This window comes from Scyliorhinus canicula, chromosome 16, assembly GCF_902713615.1.
Source record: "Scyliorhinus canicula chromosome 16, sScyCan1.1, whole genome shotgun sequence".
Taxonomy (NCBI): Eukaryota; Metazoa; Chordata; class Chondrichthyes; order Carcharhiniformes; family Scyliorhinidae; genus Scyliorhinus; species Scyliorhinus canicula.
The window spans coordinates 17,178,273-17,204,974 of record NC_052161.1 but is presented as its reverse complement, the minus strand read 5'-3'; the positions used below and the strand labels follow the sequence as shown (position 1 = coordinate 17,204,974).

Here is a 26,702-nt window from a genome sequence, read left to right as displayed (position 1 = left end):
GCAACTGGACGTCTAGGAAATGAGACAGCAAAGAGTCTGGCCTATCGCTCCATGTACTTCAGTAGAAAGGTGATTGGATGGAGTGAACATTTGGCTACCGATTTGCTACAAGTCCATCTCATGCTGTTGGCATTGAACAATGTTACCTGGTGCCTTTTCAACTGAATCACTACAACATAACAATTATACATTATATGCGATGAAGCATTACTTTAATTAAAACCGGAAAACCCTCATTTTCACTTTGTTCATGAAAATCACCAAGAATTCGCCAACAATTCTAAAATTTAAACTGGTCAGTATTGTTATGATATGGGGGTTTTTTTTTTTTAAATGATTTATCTCAAAAGGTTGCACTGGATTCCTGACAATCAGGAAGTGTGCATACTAGGTGATTAGCGTGAACCTTATTTTGTAAAGGCTGATAACTAAATTATAATTAATGAATCAAAAGGCATTTGACAAATGCAAGCAATAAAGTAATTTAGAAAGAATTCACAAGGGTTAGACAGTGTGGATTTAACTAGAGATTTTACTCATCAGTTACTGAGTTCTATTAATCTGAATAGTAATCAGCTCTGAAACGACAATCACTGAACAGTGCCAGATTCTGGTCTTATATTAACTTCTCAGATGACATGGCTGTCAAACAATAATGATCATACAATTAACAATAACTCAGATTCTAATATTTATATCATAATTTTGTGTCGATCTTCTGCAGCGCTGACAAGGTAAACTATCTGTAATCTTGTTGCTTGCACATTTCATTGCCTCGTCACTTTCACAAATACATGAAGGCCCACGAAAGACATGTTTGGTTCGACATTAATCTATTAACAAACATCTTAAAATCAATACTCCAATTACACAAAGTTGTTTGCAATGAAAAAATGTCACCCAGCTAAAGACAATCTATTCCCTCTTCGGAATAGTGTATACTAATTCTGGTTAAATGGACCACTTAGATGTAGAAGTCATAATCTGAAAATGCAGAATGTCGCACTTCAACCAATTAATCCTTAAATGCCTACAGCCAAAAAAAAATTTCCCCCACTGGACATTATGATCAGTAATTTCACCTTGTACTATGGGAAGCTGTTTCAAATTCATTACGGCACAATTTTAAGAATTCTGGTTCAAAGCCAGATTCTCCTGTGCAATAACTAGTAGAAGTTACACAAATTAAATTACAAATAAGACCAAGCAAAGTGTTGCAATAGAAAAGCTTTTTAAAAAAAACACATTTACCATTTATTTTACATCGTTTTTGATAGCACTATTTGAGCAAGAAATAAAGACAAAAATATCCGGCACAAAAACAAATCCCATTTTTAAAAGTTAATTTTCACACACCTTCCAAAGTTATGCAATCCATATTAAATGCTCTGGCAAGCTGAGTAGATACCTCCATGCTACGACATATCAGTGTTTTTCCAAACACATGTTTATAAGCTTTATCAAATCTCTGTATGTATCGGAGTTTACTTATCATGGGAATTGCATCCTGCAAAGTGAAAATTAAAGGTTAGAAATGCTATTAAAAGAAATAAACTGAAAAAACTCAAAGTTGCTTTAACCAATACAAGGATTGCAAACATTAAATAAATATTTTGGAGCACAACTCGTGCTAAATGGATAATCAAGAGTAATGTTTTGGATAAATTACCAGTTATGCGCACGCAGTTCTTACTCAACATTACACGTTAAATATTTATTTTAGGAATGTTTCAATCGGGTCAGCCATGAAATTATTGAATGGTGGAGTAGAATCAAGATGTCAAATGGTTTAATCCTGCTCCTATTTCTTCTGTTATGTCTACAATTGAGATTTCAAAATTCAATGCTGCACCAGCAGCTAGGTTTTAAAATATTTGCTTTCAGGTACATCTTTGTGGGAACATGGGGTTATGACAGCAAAGGGAGTAGAAGGGAAAAGAGAAGTTTACTTACATTGGTTTCCGGATAAGCGGTGTCTCGCACATCCAGTTTGTTGAGTGGAAGGAAAGTGACTTCGCCAGGAAAGTTTTGTTTATTAAATTCCATCAAAATCTTTGTACTAACTTCATCAGATTCCACAATGTGATAGAACAGTCTAAAAATGGAAAACAAATTAGTTTTCTCCCCCAACAATGTAGCATTGCAAGCCATTTTCATAGAATCCCTACAGGATTCAGGCTATTCAGCTCATTGAGTTTGCACTGACCCTCTGAACAACCTATCTAGGCCCACTCCCTTACCCCATCCCTGTAACTCCACCTAAGCTGCATATCTTTGGACACCAAGGGGCAATTTTTATCAAGGCCAATCCACCTAACCTGCACATCTTTGGTGTGGGAGGAAACCGGAGCACCCGGAGAAACCCACACAGACAAGGGGAGAACATGCAAACTCAGCAGACAGTCACACGAAATTGAAATCTAAACCAGGTCCCTGGCGCTGTGAGTCAGCAGTGCTAACCAGCCACCATGCTGATGCCATTTCAAAGCCAAAGAATCATTAAATATGGCATGCTTGTAAGCATTGACTCATACTTGTATTACATCTTTTTAATAAGTTCCACTCACTATTTCATTCTCCAATAAAAACAGTTTAATCTTTATTGCCCAAAAACTGCTCACCGGTTTCCAGCAGTGACTTCCACACAGGTGTAAAAAGCCGGATCACACTCAAAGTTATTCATTACAATTCCATGATATCCACTTATGACATGTGTGTTGATGCCCTTACGACCAAAATGCTCCAAGACTTTGTTAATACTATCAATACCATTCAAAATAGCCTAAACGGGGGAAAAAATAGCAGAGTGGGTATTGGAAAATATAACAGTGCAGCATGAATTTAGTGAACTTTTGAAAATTATCCCAGAGGTAATGCAACAAGTAGGACGTTCACCCACATGCAGAGTTCCCTCATTTGGCCATGTAATCAAGGGCAGGCACTAGTTCTCCTAGTGGAGGTACAGAAGAGTACCGGGAAGGAGTAATGTTAGGATGTTGCTGCAGTCCTTTCAGAAGGAGTAATAACCTGGGGACAGGTGGTCTGCTGACATTCAAATGGGGGAATCAATGTGTAGTCTGGGGTGAGTGCAAGTCAAGAATCTTGAAAATGTACCATTGATATTTCTACCAAATTTCACATTTCCATTCGTGAAATATATGAGAGATGAAACAAATGACACCTTTGAATAATAGGTAAAAAGGTGCACTCATCACTACAAACGCCAGTGAGTGCTCTGCAGTGAACAACTCACATGCCATGAAGCTGGTGGGTTCAGGCACTGTCATCTTTGCTTATCACTCATACCTTGTGAGGCAAATGGACATACAATAAAAATGATTTGCAGCATTGTGCAAATGCAATTCACCATATGCTTCCCACGAGCTAAATAAGATTATAAATTACAAACTACAATCCTCCATGCTGTTCACTCTGGCAACATGCTGCCTTTTTTCATTCCTGCACAATTTGTTCTATGCCAGATTAGTAACAAGACTTGCCTTTCCTGTCGCACCTCGAAGAAGCTGTTGTTTCTTTTCCAACTCTTCTCGCTTTGCTGCCAATGCTTGTTGCTCAGCATTTTCCTCCCGCCACAAGTAACTAAGAAATAAATAGTACAGATTTGAAAAAAGCTTAGGAATAGGAGGGTAGAGATGGTTGAAGGGAGGGCTCGAGTTTCCTGGATCACTGGTCAGTTTTTGGGAAAGTGGGACCTGTACAAGTTGGATGGGTTGCACCTGAACCATAAATGGGACGAACATCCTTGCGGAAAAGCTTGCTAGTGCTTTACCAGTGCTGTTGGGAGGTTGGGTTACGGAGTGGAGATACAGTAAGGGGTGATGTACAGCCAATTAGGGACCAAAGCAGCAATGTGTGTGTGAAACCAGAAGACCCGAGGTATTAAAATGAGTACTTTGCATCTGTGTTCACTATTATCTACCCCAAGGATAGTGGGAATCTGAAACTCACTGCCTGAAAGGAAGCAGAGCTGGGAACTCAAAACATTTAAGAATTTAGATAAACACTTGAAATGCCATAGTAGGCAATGCTATGGACCAAGTGCTGGAAATAGATTAAGATAGGTAGATGTTTGATGATTGGTGCAGACATGATGGGCCAAACGGCCTCTTTCTCTGCCAAAATCTCTATGACTTGGTTACAGCACTATTTCATCTAATATGAAACAATTCTTGCACAGGAAATTCATCCTCGTTTAGTGCTTGCTGGAATGATCATAATGTGCCACATTCTATTGTCATTATGTTTTAAGAAGTTTTGCCAATTACTGAAATAAATTCAGTTAGTTATATTCATAGTCAGAACACACTGAAGAAGATATTTCAATATTAATTGGTCTATAATGACATGCCGTATTAAATTATAAACATTAAAAATAAATATTATTTTAGGAAGCCTATGAACACAAATAATATGACACTTTCATAGTTGAATTAAGATTGTGGTTAATGAACATTATAGTGCATTATAACTGTCTTTTTGAACCTACTTCCTTTCACTTTGCAGCTCATCCTTCCTGTTTTTCACTTCATAGTACTTCTTGTCAAGATCCTCAACTCGTGCTTTTACTTCAGCCAGATCCTGATCAAGTTTCTAATGAACAAATAAATAAAATCATGGAAAGTTACAGAACAAAGTTTTTGACTCCATTACTTCCCCTCCAAGCAACATATCATCCTGACTTGGAAGGATATCCTTGTTGCTTCACTGTCACTGGATCAAAATCCTGGAACACCCTTCCTAACAGCATTGTGGCTGTACAAGAACTGCAGTGGTTCAAGAAGGCAGCTCATCACCATCTTCTCAAGTGCAATTAGGAATGGGACAGTTATAGCCATGTCCCATGAAATAACTTATTTTTAAACACAGGGAGGAGCAATGTGCACAACGCCTGTACCCTTGTTGACATGGCAGAATCTGTGTCAATATTCATGGTGATCTGCTGCATCTGGACAAACGTACCATGATCCACGTCTGCCGTGAGATTTATGGAAAGCAGTCAAAGAGAAGGAACATTAGGAGCAGGCTGTACGTGAAAACCAATTTAGATGCCATACAAGTATTAGCAAACCCATTTCCATATATCAAACAATGCCACACCTCGGCTTACCTCTGTCACTTACTAACAAGCATCCATATGGCCACAACAAGGTGTTCCAAGATAATGAGGGGCATGGACAGGGTGGTTAGGCAGCAGCTGTTCTGCTTAGTTGAAGGGTCAGTCACGAGGGAACACAAGTTCAAGGTGAGGAGCAAGAAGTTTAGGGTGGGATGTAAGGAAAAGCTTTTTTACCTAGAGGGTGGTGTCGGTCTGGAATGCACTGCCTGGGAGGGTGGTAGAGGCAGGTTGCCTCACATCCTTTAAAAAGCACCTGGATGAGCACTTGGAACAAATTAACATTCAAGGCTATGGACCAAGTGCTGGCAAATGGAATTAGGTAGGCAAGTCACATGTATTTTTATGTGTTGGTGCAGACTCAATGGGCTGAAGGGGCCTATTCTGCATTGTATTTCCAGTGATTCTGTGAATGCAAAAATAAAAGCTACCACACGATCAACATTCCAAATTGGATTTATAAATGAAGTTTTATTTCACAGCATGAAATGCAAAAACATTTATAAATACAAAAGTAAATTAGTTGCCCTTGTACATTCTCTTAGTACCATTCTTGCTGCATGTGCCTTTGCTTACCTGAAGAGCCTCTAAATAGTACAACAGGCTGCCGATTTTCTACAAAGATGGCTGCAGGTGACCTGGGAGGATGAACTTGAATAGCTATGGGCCAAGAAAGCCCAGCTACAGACTGCTCCATCTCAGTCTGGGCTGGCTGACCGACGGGCAATGACAAAATTCTAATGCAAGAAGTATCAAAGCCGATTGGAGTCCAAGCAGCACCCAAAATGCAATTGAATAAATGACCTTGGGTTTTAGTCGTTTTGATTAGGTGATAAATGTTGTCCAAATCACTGGAGAACCCCTTTACCCTTCTTCAAATTGTACCATGGAGTCTTTTAGGCCCAGTTGAGAGCGCAGGCATGACCATTTTGCTTTTTAATCTGAAGGATGGTACCTCCAAATGTGCAAAACTCCCTTAGCACTGCACTGGGAAATAAACCTAGATTATGCACTCAGGTTTCTCAATGGGACATCGGGAATACGAAGCCCAGATTTATAGAGGGTGCTATGCCAGACCGACACAAGCGTTTTTGTTGTTTTCTTCTTAATCTCCCTACTGAGTCAAATTATTTGTAACCTGCTTAAGACCATCATGCTGATGCAAATCCCTCTGTAGGTCATCTGCTTTATTTGGAATCCCCATCAAAATTTTCAGAGAAAAAATAATTTGAACAAGAATGCCTTTTAAAACAAAATATCTCACCAAGTGATAAGTAGCAATACATCATGCAACACGCAAAAGGTAGTTAAACATCACAAATGATCCATTGGTGGCATTAATTACTTACACTGTACTGCTCCAAATTTCTCTCTTTATTGGCTTCAGTATCCTCCAGGTCCTTGGTAATTGCAGCAATTTGTCGTTTTTTATCATTGATAGCTTGATCGAGTGACTTCAGCTCTTTCTTGATCCATTTATCCCTCTCCTCTTTTGACGTAAACTGACTGCCTCGACCCTGCTTAGCATACAAATCTGTTCTTTCCTGGGTGGCCTGTGCCAACCTAAGCAGAACAAAAGAGACTGAGTTAAAGGATTATGCGTACTACAACCATTTCCCTCCCAGTAATTCACTTCAGGTCATTAAGACAGAGTGCACTAACGCAACAACTGTGTTTCTGAAGCCTCTATTCCGTAAAAACAGAATTTTGAATAAACTGACATGAAAACAAAGATCGAATCCCAGTAGTAAGGTTATTCTATAGATTTATTTTTATTCCTTTAGAATGGAAGTTTTGGCAGCGGCTTGATCAATTTATACCGTGCAAACATTTCAAAAGCAAGTTGTTTTGAATCTGTCAGTTCTGCATTTTGAAGTATCCACCTTTACATTATGGGATGGCGAGCTGCCTTGGACTATTGCTGTCCGTGTGGTTTAGGCACACTGTCAATGCTGTTGGGTAAGAGCGGCAAGATTTTGATCCCGCAATACAAGAATGGGAGGGGGAATTATACTCCCAAGGCTATGGATCAGTTTGTCTTGAAAACAAGTTTTAATACAAAATAAATCCTTCACAACCAACAGGTGGTTTGGTTACAAACTTGCAGTACCATGTGGCAATCAGAATTCAGAGAACAAAGGATGGGAGATAAAATGAACCAAAGGAATAAAGATCAAGTGAACAGACAGATGTCATAAATAACAGACTGGAATTACAACAAGAGGTAAAACAAACAAAACAGAAAGTGCAGGTTTAAAAACAAAATAAAAGAAAACAGAGTTTAACAAAAAAAAATGGTTTGCCAAAGACGGTGCTTGATTCTCCAGCCAGGGCCCTTGCTGCCATGACTCCTGGTGTGCAAATTCAATGCAAATTTAATATTGTGCAACAAGAAGGGGTTAATTAATACTCTTGTTGTGTGGGACCCTTTAGGGAAGAGTGACCATAACATGTGGGAAAATCTTCATTGAGATAGAAAATGAAATAGTTCATTTGGAAACTAGGGTCCTAAATTAAAACCAAGGAAACTACAAAGGTATGAGGGGCGAGTTGGCTGCAATAGATTGGGGAACTTCATTGAAAGGTATGATGGTGGTTAGGCAGTGGCTAATATTTAAGGAACAAATGCATGCATTGGCACAATTATACATTCCTTTCTGGCCCAAAACACATGCAAAGTGTTCCAAAAACACTATATGCAAAGTGGTCCAACCCCTTCTCGTTTAACAATATTAAATTTGCATTGAATTTACACATTAAATAAATTAAGGATAGCATTAGAACCAAAGAGGAAATTAGTGTCAGTAAAAAGTGCTGGATAAATTAATGGGACTGAAAGCTGATCAATCTCCAGAGCCTGATAATCTATATCCCAAGGTACTAAAGGTGGTGGCCATGGAAATAGTGGATGTTTTGGTTATCATCTTCCAAAATTCTGTAGATTCTGGAGAATGGCAAATGTAACCCCACTATTTAAAAATGGAAAGAGGGAGAAAATAGGGACTTACAGACCGGTTTGCCTAATCTCAGTGGTAAGCAAAAATCTAATATAAAGAATGTGATAATAAGTTACTTAGAAAATATCAACGGGATTATACAAAGTCAACATGGATTTGTGAAAGGGTAATCATGCTTGACAAACCTAAATGAGTTTTTTTTTTGAGGACGTAATTAGTAGAATAAATAAAAGAGAGCCAGTGGATGTGGTGCATTTGGATTTTCAGTAAAGTGCCATACAAGAGGTTAATGTGCAAAATTAAAACATATGGGATTTGGGTAATATACAGGCCTGGATTGAGAATTGGTCAGCAGAAAGGAAAGAGAATAGGAATAAATGTGTCTTTTTCAGAGTGGCAGACATTGATGAGTGAGGTACCACAGGGTCAGTGCTTGGGCCCCTGCTATTCACAATATATATCAACGAATTGGATGAGGGAATCCAATATAATAGTTCTAAGCTTGCTGACAACAAAACTAGGTACAATCGTCAGTGGGAAGTAAAGAGGCTTCAAGGCAATTTAGGCAAATAAATTGATTGGGCAAATACAAGGCAGATGCAGTGCAACGTGGATAATTGTAGAGTTATGGTCAGAAAGACAGAATGGCAGAGCATTATTTAAACGGCGACAGATTGGGAAATGATCTACAAAGAGACTTGGGTATCCATGAAAGCAAGCAAGCAGGTGCAGCAAGCAGTTAGCAAAGCAATGGAATGTTGCCTTCATTGAGAGATGAATGGCGTACACGTATAAGGATGTCTTACTACAAATGTGCAGGACCTTGGTGAGACCACACCTGGAGTCCTGTGTGCAGTTTTGGTCCCGCTACTCAAGAAAATACTTGCTATAGAGGGAGTGCAGCAAAAGGTTCACCAGACCGATTCCTGGGATGGCAGGATTGTCATGAGGATAGGTTGTCTAGGCCTGTATTCGCTGGAGTTTAGAAGAATGAAAGGGGATCTCATTGAAACATATAAAATTCTGACCGAGCTGGACAGACTGGATGCAGGGATGATGTTTCCTGGCTGGGGGTTCCAGAAAAAGGGGTCATGGCCCCAAAAGAAGTAGGCCATTTAGGACGAAGGTGAGGAGACATTTCTTCACTCAAGATGATGGTGAACCTGTGGAATTCTCTACCAGATACGGCTGTGGAAGTCAAATCACTGAATGCATTTAAGAAAGAAATAGATAGGACTTCCGGTGGCGGCTATGAAGGAATAAGTCGCACATTTGGTGGCGCCCGCTCGGGTCGGACTTTTGGACTTTTTCCCCCGATTTTTTACCGGACTTGATTTGAAAAATCAATGATAGAGGTGTGAATTGCGCTTTCACATAGCCGTCCGTCAGTCCAGAAGTAAAACACTCGAACACGTTGGTAACGAATATTCGTTTATTCACGGCCGGGACAAATCTCTAAGTAGTCGGGGAACCACCTTCGAGAAGTGCCAAAGTCCCAGAGTACGGACTGTCCCTTTATACAATCACAGCTTAGATTAGTCCCCTTAAATTCCTAGATACACCAATGATTTGGCAAGGATCCAGAACATGTACTTATATGGAATTATTATCCTCGAGGTAAGGTGGTTATTATGACATAATCATTAGCACGGTTCACTAATACTACTGCTGCTGCTAACGGTTTTCTTATCCTATCCGTCCATCAGGTCCAACTTCCTTATCTCCTTCCCTCTCATGCTCCTGAGTCAGCTCTTTCACATTCCAATGCCCATTGTCTCAATTGACATGGTTTTACACACTCATCTTTGCTGTCTCTGCACTAACAGATACAGAGATCTGTTCTCATTTCATTCCCTCAACCCTTTAACATCTTTTTACTTGATGATCACAGATATATTTCAGAACCTTAATATTACGTACAGACAGCAAGGTTAAAACAAGACAATAAATGTAATCCACTTCCACAGAGGCAATTGTGTACTGGATTCCAAATCGTTGCATGGAGAGGAGGACTCGCAAAGTGCTCGCAAAGGCAGAAACAGACGGACAGAGAAGGCTTGGGCTGAAGCTGCAGTGGGAGAAAGCATGGCGGATGACCGGATCTCTGGCTTGTCGACCCAGCGGTCAACGGAACAGCTGATTCAAGTTATCCAGGAGGCCTTCGCCAAGCATAAGTGGGACTGCTTGGACCCGATTAAAGAGTCAATTGCGCAGCTGGAACTTAGATTGGATGCCCAAGATCGGGCGATCCAGAAAGTAGAGAAGGCGCTGGCTGAGCAGGAGGAACATCAAACTGCGGTGGAGCTGGAGGTGGGGATGCTGAGAGACCAGCAGAGAAGGCTCCTAGAGAAGGTGGAGAACCTGGAGAATAGATCCCACCAGCAGAACTGGAGGATCGTTGGGCTCCCAGAGGGGTCCGAAGGAGCGAATGCTGGGGCATACATAGCGGGCATGTTCGAAAAGCTGCTGGGGGATGGTGCATTCTCCCGACCCTTGGAGGTGGACAGAGCTCACAGAGCGCTCGCGAGGAAGCCGCGAATGGTAGACACCGCGTCTCCCCCCCCCCCCCCCCTCCCCCCCTCCAGCCCCGAGGGCAATGGTGGTGAGCTTCCACAGGTATTTGAATGAGGAGCGTATTTTACAGTGGGCCAAGCAGACACGGAGCTGTAAATGGGAGAACAGTATCCTGCGGATCTATCAGGACCGGAGTGCAGAGGTGCCCAGGAGAAGAGCAGGGTTTAACCAGATCAGGTCGACCCTTTTCAAGAAAAAGGTGACGTTCGGACTGCTGTATCCGGCCCGTCTCTGGGTCACGTACGAGGAGCAACAATTTTATTTCAAGTCGCCTGAGGAAGCGCTGGACTTCGCAAAAAGGAATGGACTGGCGGCGGACTGAGAACTTTTGAACTTTGCTGCAACGTTCATGTTTTAAAAAGCTTCTCGCTTTTCATTTTGTGGACAGTATTGTAATGCCTTCTGTATTGATTTGGGGCCAGTTTCAGAACTGAGTGAGTTAAAGTTTACATTTGCACTGTCAGGGGATAGAGGTGTGTTTGTTTAGGTGCTGGATCTCTTGCTTGATCTTTTCTTTGTTGAGCGTTTACTTTTTCTGTCGGGCAATTGTGTTGGGATTCTTTGTCATCTGAATATGTGTATATGAGAGGGGGGGTGGTGAGAAAGGGAACAATAGGTGGGAGAGTGTCTGGCACCAGGGGTGGGGGTCACCAAGCTAGCTGGGCAGGCTAGCTCACGGAAGCGTAGTGGGGGGGGGGGGGGGGGGTGAGCAGATGTTAGGCTTATCAATGGGGTCTATTTACATTGTGCGGTTACTAGGGAGGGGGGGGAAATGTTCTGCTGATGATAGAGGCACTGTTGCTGAAGGACAGAGAGGAGTTTGGGGGCGGAGGCTGCCTGGGGGGTGGGCCGGTGGAGGCACGGGGCGCCGGCTGGAGACTGGCCCATAAAAGGTGATGAGCCCCCCCAACTAGGCTGATCACCTGGAATGTACAAGGGCTAAATTGGCCGGTCAAGAGGGCATGCGTGTTCGCCCATTTGAGAGGACTGAAGGCGGACGTGATAATGTTGCAGGAGACGCACTTTAGAGTAGCTGACCAGATTAGATTAAGGAAAGGTTGGGTCGTAAAGGTTTTTCACTCGGGACTGGACTCGAAGACGAGGGGTCGCGATCCTTATCAACAAGCGGGTGGTGTTTGAGACAGGAAGAATGGTTTCGGATGTGGGAGGCTGGTACATTATGGTCAGCGGGAAACTAGAGGGGGTGCAGGTGGTACTAGTGAATGTGTATGTGCCAAATTTGGACGATGTGGAGTTTATAAAGAGGCTGCTGGGGAAGATACCGGACCTGGATTCGCATAAGTTGGTCATGGGAGGGGACTTCAACACAGTTATTGACCCTGGTTTAGACCGGTCAAGCTCAAAAATGGGCAAGGTGCCAGCAATGGCAAAGGAACTAAAAGGGCTCATGGAGCAGATGGAGGGGTGGACCCATGGAGATTTGGGAAGCTGAGGGTGAAGGAGTTCTCCTTCTACTCACACATGCATAAAGTGTACTCCCGGATTGATTTCTTTATTCTGAGCAGGGCTTTACTGACGGGGGTGGTGGACATTGGGTATCGGCGATCACAATCTCAGACCATGGCCCGCACTGGGTTGACCAACAGGTTAGAAAGACAGTAACCAGCGCCCACACTGGAGGCTGGACGTGGGACTTTTAGCTGACGATGAGGTGTGCGGGCAGCTGAGGAAATGTATTCAGAACAACCTGGAAGTCAACGACACGGGGAAATTTCAGCAGCGGTGGTCTGAGAAGCATTGAAGGTGGTGGTTAGAGGGGAGCTGGTCTCGATACGGGCCCACAGGGAGAAGGTTGACAGGGCAGAGACTTACCGACTGGTAAAGAGGATACTACAGGTCGACAGGGGGTATGCGGAGGACCCAGAGGCAGGGTTTTTAAGGGAATGGCGGAGGCTACAGGCGGAGTTCGGCTTGTTAACCACAGAGGGGGCGATTTATGAGCATGGCCAGCAGAATGCTTGCACAGCAGTTTAGAAAGAGGGAAGCAGCCAGGGAGATAGGGAAAGTAAAGGATGGAGATGGGAACCTGGTTGGAGACTCAGCAGGGGTGAATAAGGCGTTTTACAGTAGGCTGTATGAGTCGGAACCCCCAACGGGACTGGAGGGGATGAGGCACTTCCTAGGGGGGCTGAATTTCCCGAAGGTGGACGGGGAGCTGGTAGAAGGGCTGGGGGCCCCCAATCGGGATGGAAGAGAAAGCAGAGGGTCTGAAGGCCATGCAGTCAGGTAAAGCCCCGGGGCCAGATGGGTACCCAGTGGAGTTCTATAAAAAGTTCTCGGGAATATTGGGGCCGTTGTTGATGAGGACATTCAACGAGGCAAGGGAGAGAGGGATGCTTTCCCCGATGATGTCACAGGCCACAAGTTCGCTGATCCTGAACCCGGAGTTGTGTGGGTCCTACAGGCCGATATTGAATGTGGACACCAAACTGCTGGCCAAAATCTTGTCCTCTGGGATTGAGGATTGTGTTCCGGATGTTATTGGGGAGAACCAGGCGGGGTTTGTTAAGGGAAGGCAGTTGGTGGCCAACGTAAGAAGGCTATTAAACGTGATCATGATGCCCCCCGGAAGGTAGGGAGGTGCAGGTAGTGGTCGCAATGGACGCAGAGAAGGCCTTTGATCGAGTAGAATGGGAATATCTGGGGAAGTAATGGGACGGTTCGGATTTGGGCGGGGCTTTATTGACTGGGTCAGGTTGCTGTATCACAGGCACCTGTGGCGAGCATACGGACGAATAGGACAACATCGGACTATTTTAGGCTGCATCGGGGGACGAGACAGGGATGCCCCCTCTCCCCACTGCTGTTCGCGTTAGCCATAGAGCCGCTGGCAATTGCACTGAGAGTCTCAAGGGGCTAGTCGGGGTATAAACTAAATAAGGGGAAAAGTGAGATGTTTGCGGTCCAGGCGAGGAGACAGGAGAGGCGACTGGGGGAGCTGCCGTTTAGAGTGGGAGGGGGAAGCTTTCGGTACCTAGGCATCCAAGTGGCACAGGAATGGGAACGGCTGCACAAAATCTGGCCCAACTAGTAGACCAAATGAAGGATGATTTTCGGAGGCGGGACGCACTCCCGTTGTCACTAGCTGGGAGAGTGCAGACAGTGAAGATGACGATCCTCCCGAGATTCCTGTTTGTGTTTCAGTGTCTCCCCATCTTTATTCCGCAGTCCTTTTTTAAACAGGTCAGCAAAGTGATCACTGGCTTTGTATGGGCGGACAAGACCCTGCGAGTAAAGAGAGTGATGCTTGAGCGGAGCCGGGGCGAGGGCGGACTGGCGCTGCCAAACTTCAGTAAATACTATTGGGCGGCGAATATAGCCATGATCAGGAAGTGAGTGGTGGGGGGAGGGTCAGCATGGGAGCGTATGGAGGTGGCTTCATGTAAGGACACCAGCTTAGGGGTGTTGATAACAGCGCCTCTGCCATTCCCGCCAGCACGGTACTCCACCAGCCCCGTGGTGGTGGCAGCCCTGAGAATCTCTCTGAGAGGCAATGGAGGAGGCATGTGGGAGCAGAGGGAGCATCGATTTGGTCTCCAATCTGTAATAATCACCGGTTTGCCCTGGGAAGGATGGGTGGGGGGCTTCGGAGATGGCAGAGAGGATGGGAGATGTATTTATAGAGGGGAGATTTCCTAGCTTGAGGGAGCTGGAAGAGAAATTTGGATTGGCGAGGGTAAACAAATTCAGGTACCTGCAGGCGCGGGACGTCCTACGTGGGCAGGTTTCAACCTTCCCGCTCCTACTACCAAGGGGGATACAGGACAGGTTAGTTTCCAGAGGGTGGGTGGGAAAGGATGGTCTTTGACATTTATAGGGAACTTATGGGGTCAGAGGAGATGCAGACTGAGGAGCTGAAGCGCAAGGGGAGCTGGGAGGAGAGATAGAGGATGGTCTCCAGGTGCACGCATTGAGTAGAGTCAATGCGTCCACAACATGTGCCAGGCTCAGCCTGATACAATTCAAGGTCGTTCACCGGGTCCATATGACAGTGGCCCGGATGAGCAGGTTCTTTGGGGTAGAAGATAGGTGTGCAAAGTGTGCGGGAGGGCCAGCGAACCATGTCCACATGTTCTGGACATGTCCAAAGCTTAGGGGATTCTGGCAGGGGTTTGCAGATGTCATGTCCACGGTGTTAAAAACAAAGATGGCGCTGAGTCCAGGAGGTGGCGGTTTTCAGGGTGTCGGAAGATCTGGGAATCCAGGAGGAGAAAGAGGCAGGCGTTCTGGCCTTTGCTTCCCTGGTAGCCCGGAGATGGATATTATTGGCTTGGAGGGACTCAAAGCCCCCGAAGTCAGAGACCTGGCTATCTGACATGGCTAGCTTTCTGTGTTTGGAGAAAATTAAGTTTGCCTTGAAATGAATGAAAATCGCTTATTGTCACGAGTAGGCTTCAATGAAGTTACTGTGAAAAGCCCCTAGTCGCCACATTCCGGCACCTGCTCGGGGAGGCTGGTACGGGAATTGAACCGTGCTGCTGGCCTGCCTGGGTCTGCTTTAAAAGCCAGCAATTTAGCCCAGTGTGCTAAACCAGCCCCTGAGAGGGTCAATGTTAGGGTTCGCCCGGAGGTGGCAACCGTTCGTCAACTTCTTTGCGGAAGTTTAGTTTAGAGTAGGGGGTTAATAAACGTGGGACCTACAAGGGAGGAAGACGGCTTTTGCACTATGTTTATAGATTCATGTTCATGGTTTATTTTGTCGTTGATAGATAGATAGATTTCTAGACTCTAAATACATCGAGGGATATGGGGAGAGTGTAGGAGTCAGGTATGGGGAGAGAGCAGGAGTAGCGTTTTGCAATAGAGAACCAGCCATGAACACATTGAATGGCTGAGAAGGCTCGATGGGCCGAATGGCCTACTCCTATTTTCTATGTTTCAAAGAACTTTGCAACTTGTTCTGGAGGTTTCTGTATTGCTGATAGGTCAGTTCAGAAGTCGGATTGCCAAAAGAAATATTCTCCAATGTACTGTGTTCATGAAGTATCTCAAAACAAATTAATTATTTACACAGCACCAGGACCAAGAAACACTACAATTTATATTTACTATATAAACAAATGGCCCATTAAACAATAAAACCATTTGGTAACAGATGCTTCTGAATGTGCCAATGTGCATTACAAGCACCTAAGTCAGCCCAGGTTCCCACTCTTGCTTGCTATGCAGTGAACCCTGCTGGAAAGTGTACAATGAAAGCATTCAAGAATAGGAACAGGTTAAGCTGTGGTGTCGCCCACAGTTAAACAGTCTACATCCATTATCTCAACTTGCACTTCAAAAATTGCAACATAATAATAATCTTTATTGTCACAAGTAGGCTTACATTGACACTGCAATGAAGTTACTGTGAAAATCCCATCGTTGCCACATTCCAGCTCCTGTTCGGGTACACCGAGGGAGAATTCAGAATGTTCAAATTACCTAACAGCACGCCCTTCGGGACTTGTGGGAGGAAACCAGAGCACCCAGAGGAAACCCATGCAGACACGTGGAGAACGTGCAGACTCCACGCAGTGGAGACAGTTACCCAAGCTGGGAATCGAACTTGGAGCTGTGGAGAAATAGTGCTACCCACTGTGCTACCGTGCCGCCCAATCCAGAGATAACAGAAGAATTCCAGCGTCCATCAAACTATATCTCAGAATAATACAGCAACTAAACATAAATAATTGAGGAGAAAATAGGCACAAAAACTCTATTCAATTAAACATTTCCTTGTTTGGAACAAGTTGTTTAATTTTATCTTATAGTTGCTCCAGAGCAACTGCTACTGACCTTGCTATCCCATTTTCTTCTTTTTCTTTGACAGCACTGAATTTTGGTTCTGTTTCTGCAAGTTCTTTTTGCTTCTCTTCTATCTTTTCTAATAGTTTCTGCCTTTCCTTCAAAAGACGTTTCTACAGAAGGGAAAAATGAAAAGCATCATGTATAAACATAAAATAAGCAAAAGGTTTTGCTTCAATATTACATAAAGCTTCTAGGTCAACACAGATAAACTGCTTCGTAATATGGAAAATGCGCTATTTACAGTTAGATATACAGAATAAAACCAGCTATGGAATCTGAAAATCCAGCTACAGCATGGTTCCCAGCATAGGCGATTCTGGTATGGCACTCAGGCTGGTGTGTTTCCCATGGATCTGTGAGGATGCATTGGGACACTCCAGACCGAGCTGTCTGCTAAGGAAAGAGACCTGGCTTAAGAGTCTCTAAACATGCAAGACAAATAGATAATTTTCCAAGCACCTCAAAATAAATTTGCATGATATTACAATTAGAAGGCAGTGCAAGGAATAACCCCCTCCTCCAACCTTTATTTCCCTTCAATGTGTGGTTTTGCATTTTTATTACCCTCTAGTTTAAAATGCTGCTCTTCAATAAATAGGTATATCCGAGTGAACCTTACTGGAAAACTACACTGTGTGCGCCAGTGAAGTTAGTTTCATTAATGTAATTTGTTTAAAAATGGATTAAAATTTTCCACCATCAATATTTTAAAATCCATAATCACGTCATGGATGAGTCAGCTGGAATGAGCATATTACAGCTGTGGTAATACTTTATCTGGCTGCTCAGATCAGGATAACTGTTGGCCTTATGATGAGGAAAGACAAATAAGCACTTTTGGTCTCAGCAGAGTAATCAACACATGCATCGACTGTAACGTAGTACAGTACAATTCTAAACAAACCGCAGCTTGTTCAGCATGACATCACTATATCATTGAATACAACACTGAAAAGGAAACAATTTTTGTTACGGCAATTCGATGCGTCAGAACATTCAACTGAACCTCTTCAGTTATTGATATTTAATGACTATAATACTTAAATTTATATGGCATCTCATCATATCAAAGTACTTCATACATTTGTAATGATTTACGTAGACCAATTGTTTTGTATCATACATTAAATAAGATGGGTAGAAAGGGCAAATGTTATGAGAGATCAACTACCATAAAGACAAAGTATAGATTCCCACAAACAAGAACAAAGAACAAAGAAAATTTACAGCACGGGGACAGGCCCTTCGGCCCTCCCAACCTGCGCCGATCCAGATCCTTTATCTAAACCTGTTGCCTATTCTCCAAGGTCTACTTCTCTCTGTTCCCCACCCGTTCATATATCTGTCCAGATGCATCTTAAAGGATGCTATCGTGACCGCCTCTACCACCTCCACTGGCAAAGCATTCCAGGCACCCACCACCCTCTGCGTAAAAAACTTTCCACGCACATCTCCCCTCTCACCTTGAAATCGTGACCCCTTGTAATTGACACCCCCACTCTTGGAAAAAGCTTGTTGCTATCCACCCTGTCCATACCTCTCATAATTTTGTAGACCTCAATCAGGTCTCCCCTCAACCTCCGTCTTTCCAATGAAAACAATCCTAATCTACTCAACCGTTCTCCATAGCTAGCACCCTCCATACCAGGCAACATCCTGGTGAACCTCCTCTGCACCCACATCCTTCTGGTAATGTGGCAACCAGAACTGCACGCAGTATTCCAAATGTGGCCTAACCAAAGTCCGATACAACTGTAACATGACCTGCAGACTCTTGTACTCGAAAACCCCGTCCGATGAAGGCAAGCATGCTGTATGCCTTCTTGACCACTCTATCGACCTGCGTTGCCACCTTCAGGGTACAATGGACCTGAACTCCCAGATCTCTCTGTACATCAATTTTCCCCAGGACTCTTCCATTGACCATACAGTCTGCTCTTGAGTTAGATCTTCCAAAATGCATCACCTCGCATTTGCCTGGATTGAACGCCATCTGCCATTTCTCTGCCCAACTCTCCAATCTATCTATATTTTGCTGTATCCTCTGACAGTCCGCCTCGCTATCTGCAACTCCACCAATCTTAGTATCATCTGCAAACTTGCTCATCAGACCACTTATACCTTCGTCCAGATCATTTATGTATATCACAAACAACAGTGGTCCAAGCACGGATCCCTGTGGAACACCACCAGTCACCTTTCTCCATTTTGAGACATTCCCTTCCACCACTACTCTCTGTCTCCTGTTGCCCAGCCAGTTCTTTATCCATCTAGCTAGTACACCCTGAACCCCATACAACTTCACTTTTTCCATCAACCTGCCATGGGAAAGTTTATCAAATGCTTTACTGAAGTCCATGTATATGACATCTACAGCTCTTCCCTCATCAATTAACTTTGTCACTTCCTCAAAGAATTCTATTAAGTTTGTAAGACATGACCTTCCCTGCACAAAACCATGCTGCCTATCACTGATAAGTCTATTTTCTTCCAAATGTTAATAGATCCTATCCCTCAGTATCTTCTCCAACAGTTTGCCTACCACTGACGTCAAGCTCACAGGTCTATAATTCCGGATTATCTCTGCTACCCTTCTTAAACAAAGGGACAACATTAGCAATTCTCCAGTCCTCCGGGACCTCACCCATGCTCAAGGATGCTGCAAAGATATCTGTCAAGGCCCCAGCTATTTCATCCCTCGCCTCCCTCAGTAACCTGGGATAGATCCCATCCGGTCCTGGGGACCTGTCCACCTTAATGCCGTTTAGAATACCCAAAACCTCCCCCTTACTTATGCCGACATGACCTAGAGTATTTAAACATCCATCCCTAGCCTCAACATCCATCATGTCCCTCTCCTTGGTGAATACCGATGCAAAGTACTCATTAAGAAGCTCACTCATTTCCTCTGACTCCACACATAAATTCCCTCTTTTGTCTTTAAGTGGGCCAATCCTTTCTCTAGTTATCCTCTTGCTTCTTATGTACGAATAAAAGGCTTTGGGATTTTCCTTAACCCTGTTAGCCAAAGATATTTCATGACCCCTTTTAGCCCTCTTTATTGCGCGTTTGAGATTTGTCCTACTTTCCCGATATTCCTCCAAAGCTTCATCAGTTTTGAGTCGCCTCGATCTTATGTATGCTTCCTTTTTCATCTTGGCTAGTCTCACAATTCCAACCGTCATCCATGGTTCCCTAATCTTGCCATTTCTATCTCTCATTTTCACAGGAACATGTCTGTCCTGCACTCTAATCAACCTTTCCTTAAAAGACTCCCACATTTCGAATGTGGATTTACCCTTAAACAGCTGCTCCCAATCCACATTCCTGAGCTCCTGCCGAATTTTGTTATAGGTGGCCTTTCCCCAATTTAGCACTCTTCCTTTAGGACCACTCTCGTCTTTGTCCATGGGTATTCTAAAACTTATGGAATTGTGATCGCTATTCCCAAAGTAATCGCCGACTAAAACGTCAACCACCTAGCCGGGATCATTCCCCAATACCAGGTCCAGTACGGCCCCTTCCCGAGTTGGACTATTTACATACTGCTCTAAAAAACTCTCCTGGATGTGGAGATATTCTAATAAGTGTAGGTTTCAGTAGGTAGGACTGCCTTTTACTTTAGGTCTTTCAACTTCTGAATATAGTCCCAGGGAATAGATTAGAAAACATTTTGATTAGTGGAAAAAGGCATTAGGAAGATTGATCCTGCATTGCTGGATTTTCATCAATGAGACTAACCAGCTTTTTTTATCCCAATCAGGAAATACGCTTTTCAATCCAACAGCCCTATACTTCAAAGTCTAAAGTGGAACAGCCAAAACAGTGGAAGAGAGGAGCTGGATTTGTTTTTCGCCAGAAGGATAGACTGAATTTAAGGGCTAGATCCAGATCACCAGCCATCCTTTGGAAACTTCCTTTCTACTTTCTCTCCCCACTCATGTAAAATCTCAAGTCTGATAATTCCCCTTTCCTTACTCTTTGTTCACTGTTTCCAGCCATTTCATCCTGTAGGTCCTTTGCTTTCAACTCAAGTTTAGTCCTTTGTTTAATCTGCTCCTGCCGTTCAGAACTTAGCTGTTCTTTCTCTTCCTTCATGGATAAGATTTTTGCTTTCAGTTCACGTGCCAGTCGCTCTATATCCTTGTTTTTGAAAAACAGAGAACAGATATTTGATTTAGTTTCAAATACAAATGGTAAGACAAGCAATGCCACATTCTACTGAACATATTTGATGGCATGTCCAACTACAAAAAGTGATGAAACAGAAAACTCAATTTTGCAATCCTCATAAATCAGTAACAATTCGATCTTTTTCTGTTATAGTTTACTGTACAAGTATCAATTAGCACCACAGGCTATGTGATATGCTTTATATTCTCAGGATACCCAACACTAACTGCTGAAAGTAAATGTTAACAAATAGACATAGATACATAAAAGATAGGAGCAGGAGGAAGCCTTTTGGCCCTTCGAGCCTACTCTGCCATTCATCACGATCATGGCTGATCATCCTACTCAACAGCCTAATCCTGCTTTCTCCCCATATCCTTTGATCCCATTCACCCAAGGTGCTATACCCAGCCGCCTCTTGAATATATTCAATGTTTTAGCATCAACTACCTCCTGTGGTAATAAATTCCACCGGTTTACCACACTTTGGGTGAAGACAGGTCTCCTCACCTCAGTCCAAAATGGTTCAGCCTGAATCGTCAGACTGTGACCCCTGGTTCTGGACACACCCACCATCGGGAACATCTTCCCTGCATCTACCCTGTCTAGTCCTGTTAGAATTTTATGTCTCTTATGCGATCCCCCCTCATTCTTCTGAACTCCAGCGAGAATAATCCTAACCTAGTTAATCTCTCCTCATATGACAGTCCCACCATCCCTGGAATCAGTTTGGTAAACCTTTGTTGCACTCCCTCGAGAGCAAGAACATCCTTCCTCAGAAAATGAGACCAAAGCTGCACACAATATTCTAGGTGTGGCCTCACCAAGGCCCTGTATAATTGCAATAACACATCCCTGCTCCTGTACTCAAAACCTGTCGCAATGAAGGCCAACATACCATTAGCCTTCTTTACCGCCTGCTGCACCTGCATGTTTACCTTCAGTGACTGGTGCACAAGAACACCCAGTAATCTGCCTTCCTCTTTTTGTTATCCAAATTATACTGTATCTGCCATTGATTTTCCCACTCGCCCAATTTATCCAGATCATGCTGTAGGATCTCTGCATCCTCGTCACAGTTCACCCACCTATCCAACTTGGTACCACCTGGAAACTTTGAGATATTACATTTTGTTGTCTTCAATTCCCATACCAGCCTCCCCGAACAGGGGACGGAATGTGGCAACTAGGAGAGTTTCACAGTAACTTCATTTGAAGCCTACTTGTGACAATAAGCGATTTTCATTTCATCTAAATAATTAATATATATTGTGAACAGCTGGGGTCCCAGCACCAATCCCTGTGGCACCCCACTCGTTACTGCCTGCCAATTTGAAAAGGATCCATTAATTCCTACTCTTTTGTTTCCTCTCTGCCAACCAGTTTTCTATCCACCTCAAAACACTCTCTCTCTTCCACCCCCCCCCCCCCCCCCCCCCCCACCCAATCCATGCGCTTTAATTTTGCACTATAATCTCTTATGCGGGACTTTGCCAAATGCCTTCTGAAAGTCCAAATATACCACATCGACTGGCTCCCCCTTGTCAACTGCACCTGGTTACATCTTCAAAGAATTCCAACAGATTTGTCAAGCGTGATTTCCCATTCATAAATCCATGCTGACTCGGACTGATCCTGCCACTGCTTTCTAAATGGTCCGCTATTAAGTCTTTGATAATGGATTCAAGAATTTCCCCCACTATCGATGTTTGGCTTACTTATCTATAATTCCCTGGGCGGGATTGGGGAATCAGACCTGCGATTGGGTCAGACGCCTTCCCGCAATTCTCCGCGGACTGGAGAATCACCGACAGTTGGCGTGCACGGTTGACGTGGCGCCGGTCGGGTGCCCCTGCAGTGGTTCTCAGTCGGCAGCTGTCTGAGTTCCCGCTGGCGTGGTTCTAACATGGTTCCACCCAGCGGGCACTCGGAGTGGCAGCTGCGGATTCAGTCCACGGCTGCCAAGCTGAGGGCAGGGGATCCATCACCTGGGTTGGGGGGGGGGGGGGCACAGGATGGCCAGGCTCGTGATCGGAAGCCACCAAACGGCGGGCACGCGTGATCTTGTGGGGAGGGGGGGGGCTGGCTGGCTGTGGGGGTCTGCCATGCTGCGCGGGGTAGCCGCGGCCGGACGTGTAGAGCTCCATAATCGGCAACCAGAGTTGCGTGGAGCGTTCCGCTGCCTACTGTGGGTCACGGAATCGCTGGGCCAAGGGCCCGTTGACGCCGGCGTGAAAAGCTATGGTGTTTACTCCGCCGTTTCAGAGAATCACGTCACCGGTTTTCTCTCTACCTCCCTTTTAGAATATTGGAGTGGCATTAGCTATCCTCCAATCTGCAGGGACAATTCCAGAGTCTGTAGAATCCTGGAAGATGAACACCAATTCATCCACTATTTCCAGAGCCACCTCCTTAAGCATTCTAGGATGCAGATTATCAGGCCCTGGGAATTTATCCACCTTCAGTCCCACCAATTTTCCCAGCACCATTTCTCTACTAATATTGATTTCCCTCAGTTCTTCCTTTTCACTAAATCTTTCATTCTCCAACATTTCCTGTTTCACAAAACAATAAACAAAATATTTTTGTAATTAATGAGAAGCACGGAAATGCCAGCTATTTATAAAGATGCATTATAGCGAAGGCAAAATACAACTCAATATAATGTTTATACAAAAATATAAAAATGTCTCACCTTCACAAAACATCAAATTTCAATGCAAATGCATTTGCTAACAATTAATCTTGGGAGCATGCATTGAAATTAAAACCCAGCAAGTCAATAATGATGAGAAAAATATTACCTCCATTTTATCTCTGGCTTCTTGCTGTGCATCACGCAGTTGCCGTGACTTCTCTCCACTGGTCTCTCGTTTTGCAGAAAGCTGTCAACAGAAAGTCACATTCTAACAGATGGGAACTTCAGACAAAGTAATTATCAATGGAACCAAATGGCAGAATTGGGACCTTATCAACCAAATTATGAGCATTTACATAAAAAAAATTCAATGTTCACAATAAATTGTAAAATAATTTACCCAGGACATGGCAAAAAGGAGGTCATTCATACTCCAGAAGGCTTAAAATTAATAGAGATATTGAATAGGTTATCGGTACTTTTGAAAAGGCACCGGCACCGGATCAGATGCATCCCAGTATATTGAGGGAAGTGAGAATGCAAATTGCAGAGGCACTTCCCATCATTTTTCAGTCTTCCTTAGACTCAGGAGTGGTAGCAGAGGGCTGGGAAATTGCAAACATTACCATCTTGTTCAAAAAAGGGCATCAACAAAAGCTCAGCAACGACAGTTTAACATTGATGTTGGGCAAACTTCTAGAAACAATAATTAGGGACACAATTAACAGTCATGTGAACAAATGTCAGCTAATGAAGCAAAGTGGGCATAGCTTTCCTGAGGGAAAATAATGTTTAACTAATTTGCTTGAGTTTTTTGAAGGGCCAACGAGGGTTGACGTGGCATACAATGGACTTCCAGAAAGTACTTGATACAGGGGCACACAATAGACTTGCAACCAAATAGCTCATGGATTTAAAACAAAAGTAGCAACATGGATACGAAATTGGCAGAGTAACAGGAAAACAACAAGTAAAGATGAATGGATTTTTTCAGACTGGAGGAGGGTTTGCAGCAAAGTGCCCCAAGGATCAGTTTCAGGACCCTTGCCTTCCTTGATATATATTAATGACCTATATCTTGGTGTACAGGGCACAATTTCAAAACTTCCAGAGAATACGAAAGTCGGAAGCATTTTGAATTGTGAGGTGGAACGTAGAATTTCAAAAGGACAGGATAGAATGGACAGACAAGTGGCAAATTAAATTTATAATGGACAGGCAAGTGGCTAATGAAATTTAATTACAGAGAAATGTGAAGCGATTAATTTTGGTCGGAAAAAATGGAGAAACAATACAAAATAAAGGATATAACTCTAATGGTATATATATGCATAAATCATTGGAGAGGGCACTAGATTGAGAGTGGTCAATTAAGCATACAGCATCCTAGGCTTTAAAAGTGCATAAGAGTACAAGAGCAAGGAGGTTATGTTGAACTTGTATAGGACACTAGTTCAGCCTCAGCTTGAGTACTGCGTCCTGTTGTGGCACCACACTTTAGGAAAGATGTGGGGGGCAATTCTCCAATATGGAGCCCAAGTGTTCACGCCCACAGGGGGCCAGCACGGCGCTGGAGCGGTGGACCCGATCACGGGCCAGACCCCATCGGAGCCCCTCCCCCCCCCCAAACAGGCCAGCCCCTGACTGTACGCGCAGAGTTCCCGCCGGCAGCGACCAGGGGTGAACGGCGCTGGCGGGACTGTGTCATATCGCCGTGGCCACTCAGCCCATCCGGGCCGGAGAATCGGCGCCGGCGCAAATGGCGTAGATTCTCCGCACCTCGGAGAATCGCGCGCCACCGTCAGGGCGCGGTTGCGGCGATTCTCCGGCCCAGCGCGGGGCTCGGAGAATCGCCCCCGTGGAGAGAGTGCAGAAAAGATTCAAGGTAACTGTTCCAGTTTTGAGGAACTTCAGTTACGAAAATAGAGTGGAGAAATCTGGACTGTTTTGCTTAGAAACCAGAGAGATTTAATAGATGTATTCAAAATCATGAGGGGTGGGGACAAAGTAGATGGGGAAAAACTGTCCCCAATCATGAGAAGATTGAGTTCGAGATGGCACAGATTTAAAGTAATTTGCAAAAGCAATTTGAGATAAAAACGTCTTCACACAGAAAGTGGTTTAGGTTTGGATTGCACTGCCCGAGAGGGTGACAGAGGCAAATTCAATCGAGGAATTCAAAAGGGAATTAGACTGTTATTTGAAAAGGAACAATGTGGGGGCTTACGGGAAGAAGGTCGGAGAAACGCACTAAGTAAATTGCTCATTCAGAGAGCTGCTGCAGACATAATAGGCCAAATTCCTCCTTCTGCAATGTAACAATTCTGTGAATTTATGCCCAAATATAGATCTCTTCTTCGAATCACAGTAGCGTCATTGGAAATTGATAAAGAAGCTAAAAGCTCTCTTATGCTCAACTGAGTTTTCTCTGGTCAAGAACATATGTGAGGGAAGTTGAAACATCATTAAACCCCTGGAAAAAATAAAAGCACAGGAAAAGCATAACTCAAGACCCCCACAAGATTGCCAAAATTGATTGTTTAGCCCAACCAAAGAATTCTGCAATTCCTTAGGACACATGCAAATCATAAATTAATAAAATTTAGTCTAACTTTGAAAGTTCTTCCATACATAGCTCCCTCTTCTCTCTCTCACCTCATCAAGTTTGGCGCGAGTCTCATTCAGTTCCTGATTGTAGATAGTATATTCAAGTGCTCTTCTCATCTTATCCCATTTCTGATACTGCGCCAACTCTTCTTTTTCATCTTCCAGTGTATGCAGACGCTCCTCAATATATTTCAACAATTCATTAATCTTTTCTCTCTTCCCCTCTGCAAAATAAACAGAAAATGGTGTTAGATAAACGAGATGTTCATAAAGCATTGGATCTAAATTAATGTTCCAAGTAAAGATAATCAGTACAATTACAATAAGTCAAAGCTGGCATCCTCGGGACTGAGTCTGTGCCGGATTTCAAATTTCTGGATTTCCGGACTGGCAGTTTGGATCAAAACAAGTTGGGAGGGGGCAGCACGGTGGCACAGTGAGTTAGCCCTGCTGCCTCACCGCGCCGAGGTCCCAGGTTCGATCCCGGCCCTGGGTCACTGTCCGTGTGGAGTTTGCACATTCACCTCGTGTAAACGTGGGTTTCGCCCCCACAATCCAAAATATGTGCAGGGTAGGTGGATTGGCCACGCTAAATTGCCCCTTAATTGGAAAAAGTGAATTTGGTACTCTAAATTTATAATAGAACATAGAACATACAGTGCAGAAGGAGGCCATTCGGCCCATCGAGTCTGCACCGACCCACTCAACCCCTCACTTCAACCCTATGCCCGTAACCCAATAACCACTCCTAAGTTTTTTGGACACCAAGGGCAATTTAACATGGCCAATCCACATAACCTGCACGTCT

General features: G+C 43.9%; 1 protein-coding gene across 1 annotated transcript in view; it reads right to left on the bottom strand.

The window, feature by feature from the left end:
* Positions 1-26,702, bottom strand: part of smc3 (structural maintenance of chromosomes 3) — a 79,932-nt gene that overhangs the window by 40,299 nt on the left and 12,931 nt on the right. Inside the window, exons 6-15 of the mRNA XM_038774108.1 lie at positions 25,943-26,118; positions 23,454-23,534; positions 20,455-20,619; positions 16,465-16,586; positions 6,484-6,697; positions 4,508-4,611; positions 3,501-3,600; positions 2,622-2,782; positions 1,954-2,095; positions 1,357-1,507 (exon numbers count right to left, since the gene is read on the bottom strand). Of these exons, the coding sequence (XP_038630036.1) occupies positions 1,357-1,507; positions 1,954-2,095; positions 2,622-2,782; positions 3,501-3,600; positions 4,508-4,611; positions 6,484-6,697; positions 16,465-16,586; positions 20,455-20,619; positions 23,454-23,534; positions 25,943-26,118 (1,416 nt within the window). The remainder of the gene's footprint in view (positions 1-1,356; positions 1,508-1,953; positions 2,096-2,621; positions 2,783-3,500; positions 3,601-4,507; positions 4,612-6,483; positions 6,698-16,464; positions 16,587-20,454; positions 20,620-23,453; positions 23,535-25,942; positions 26,119-26,702) is intronic.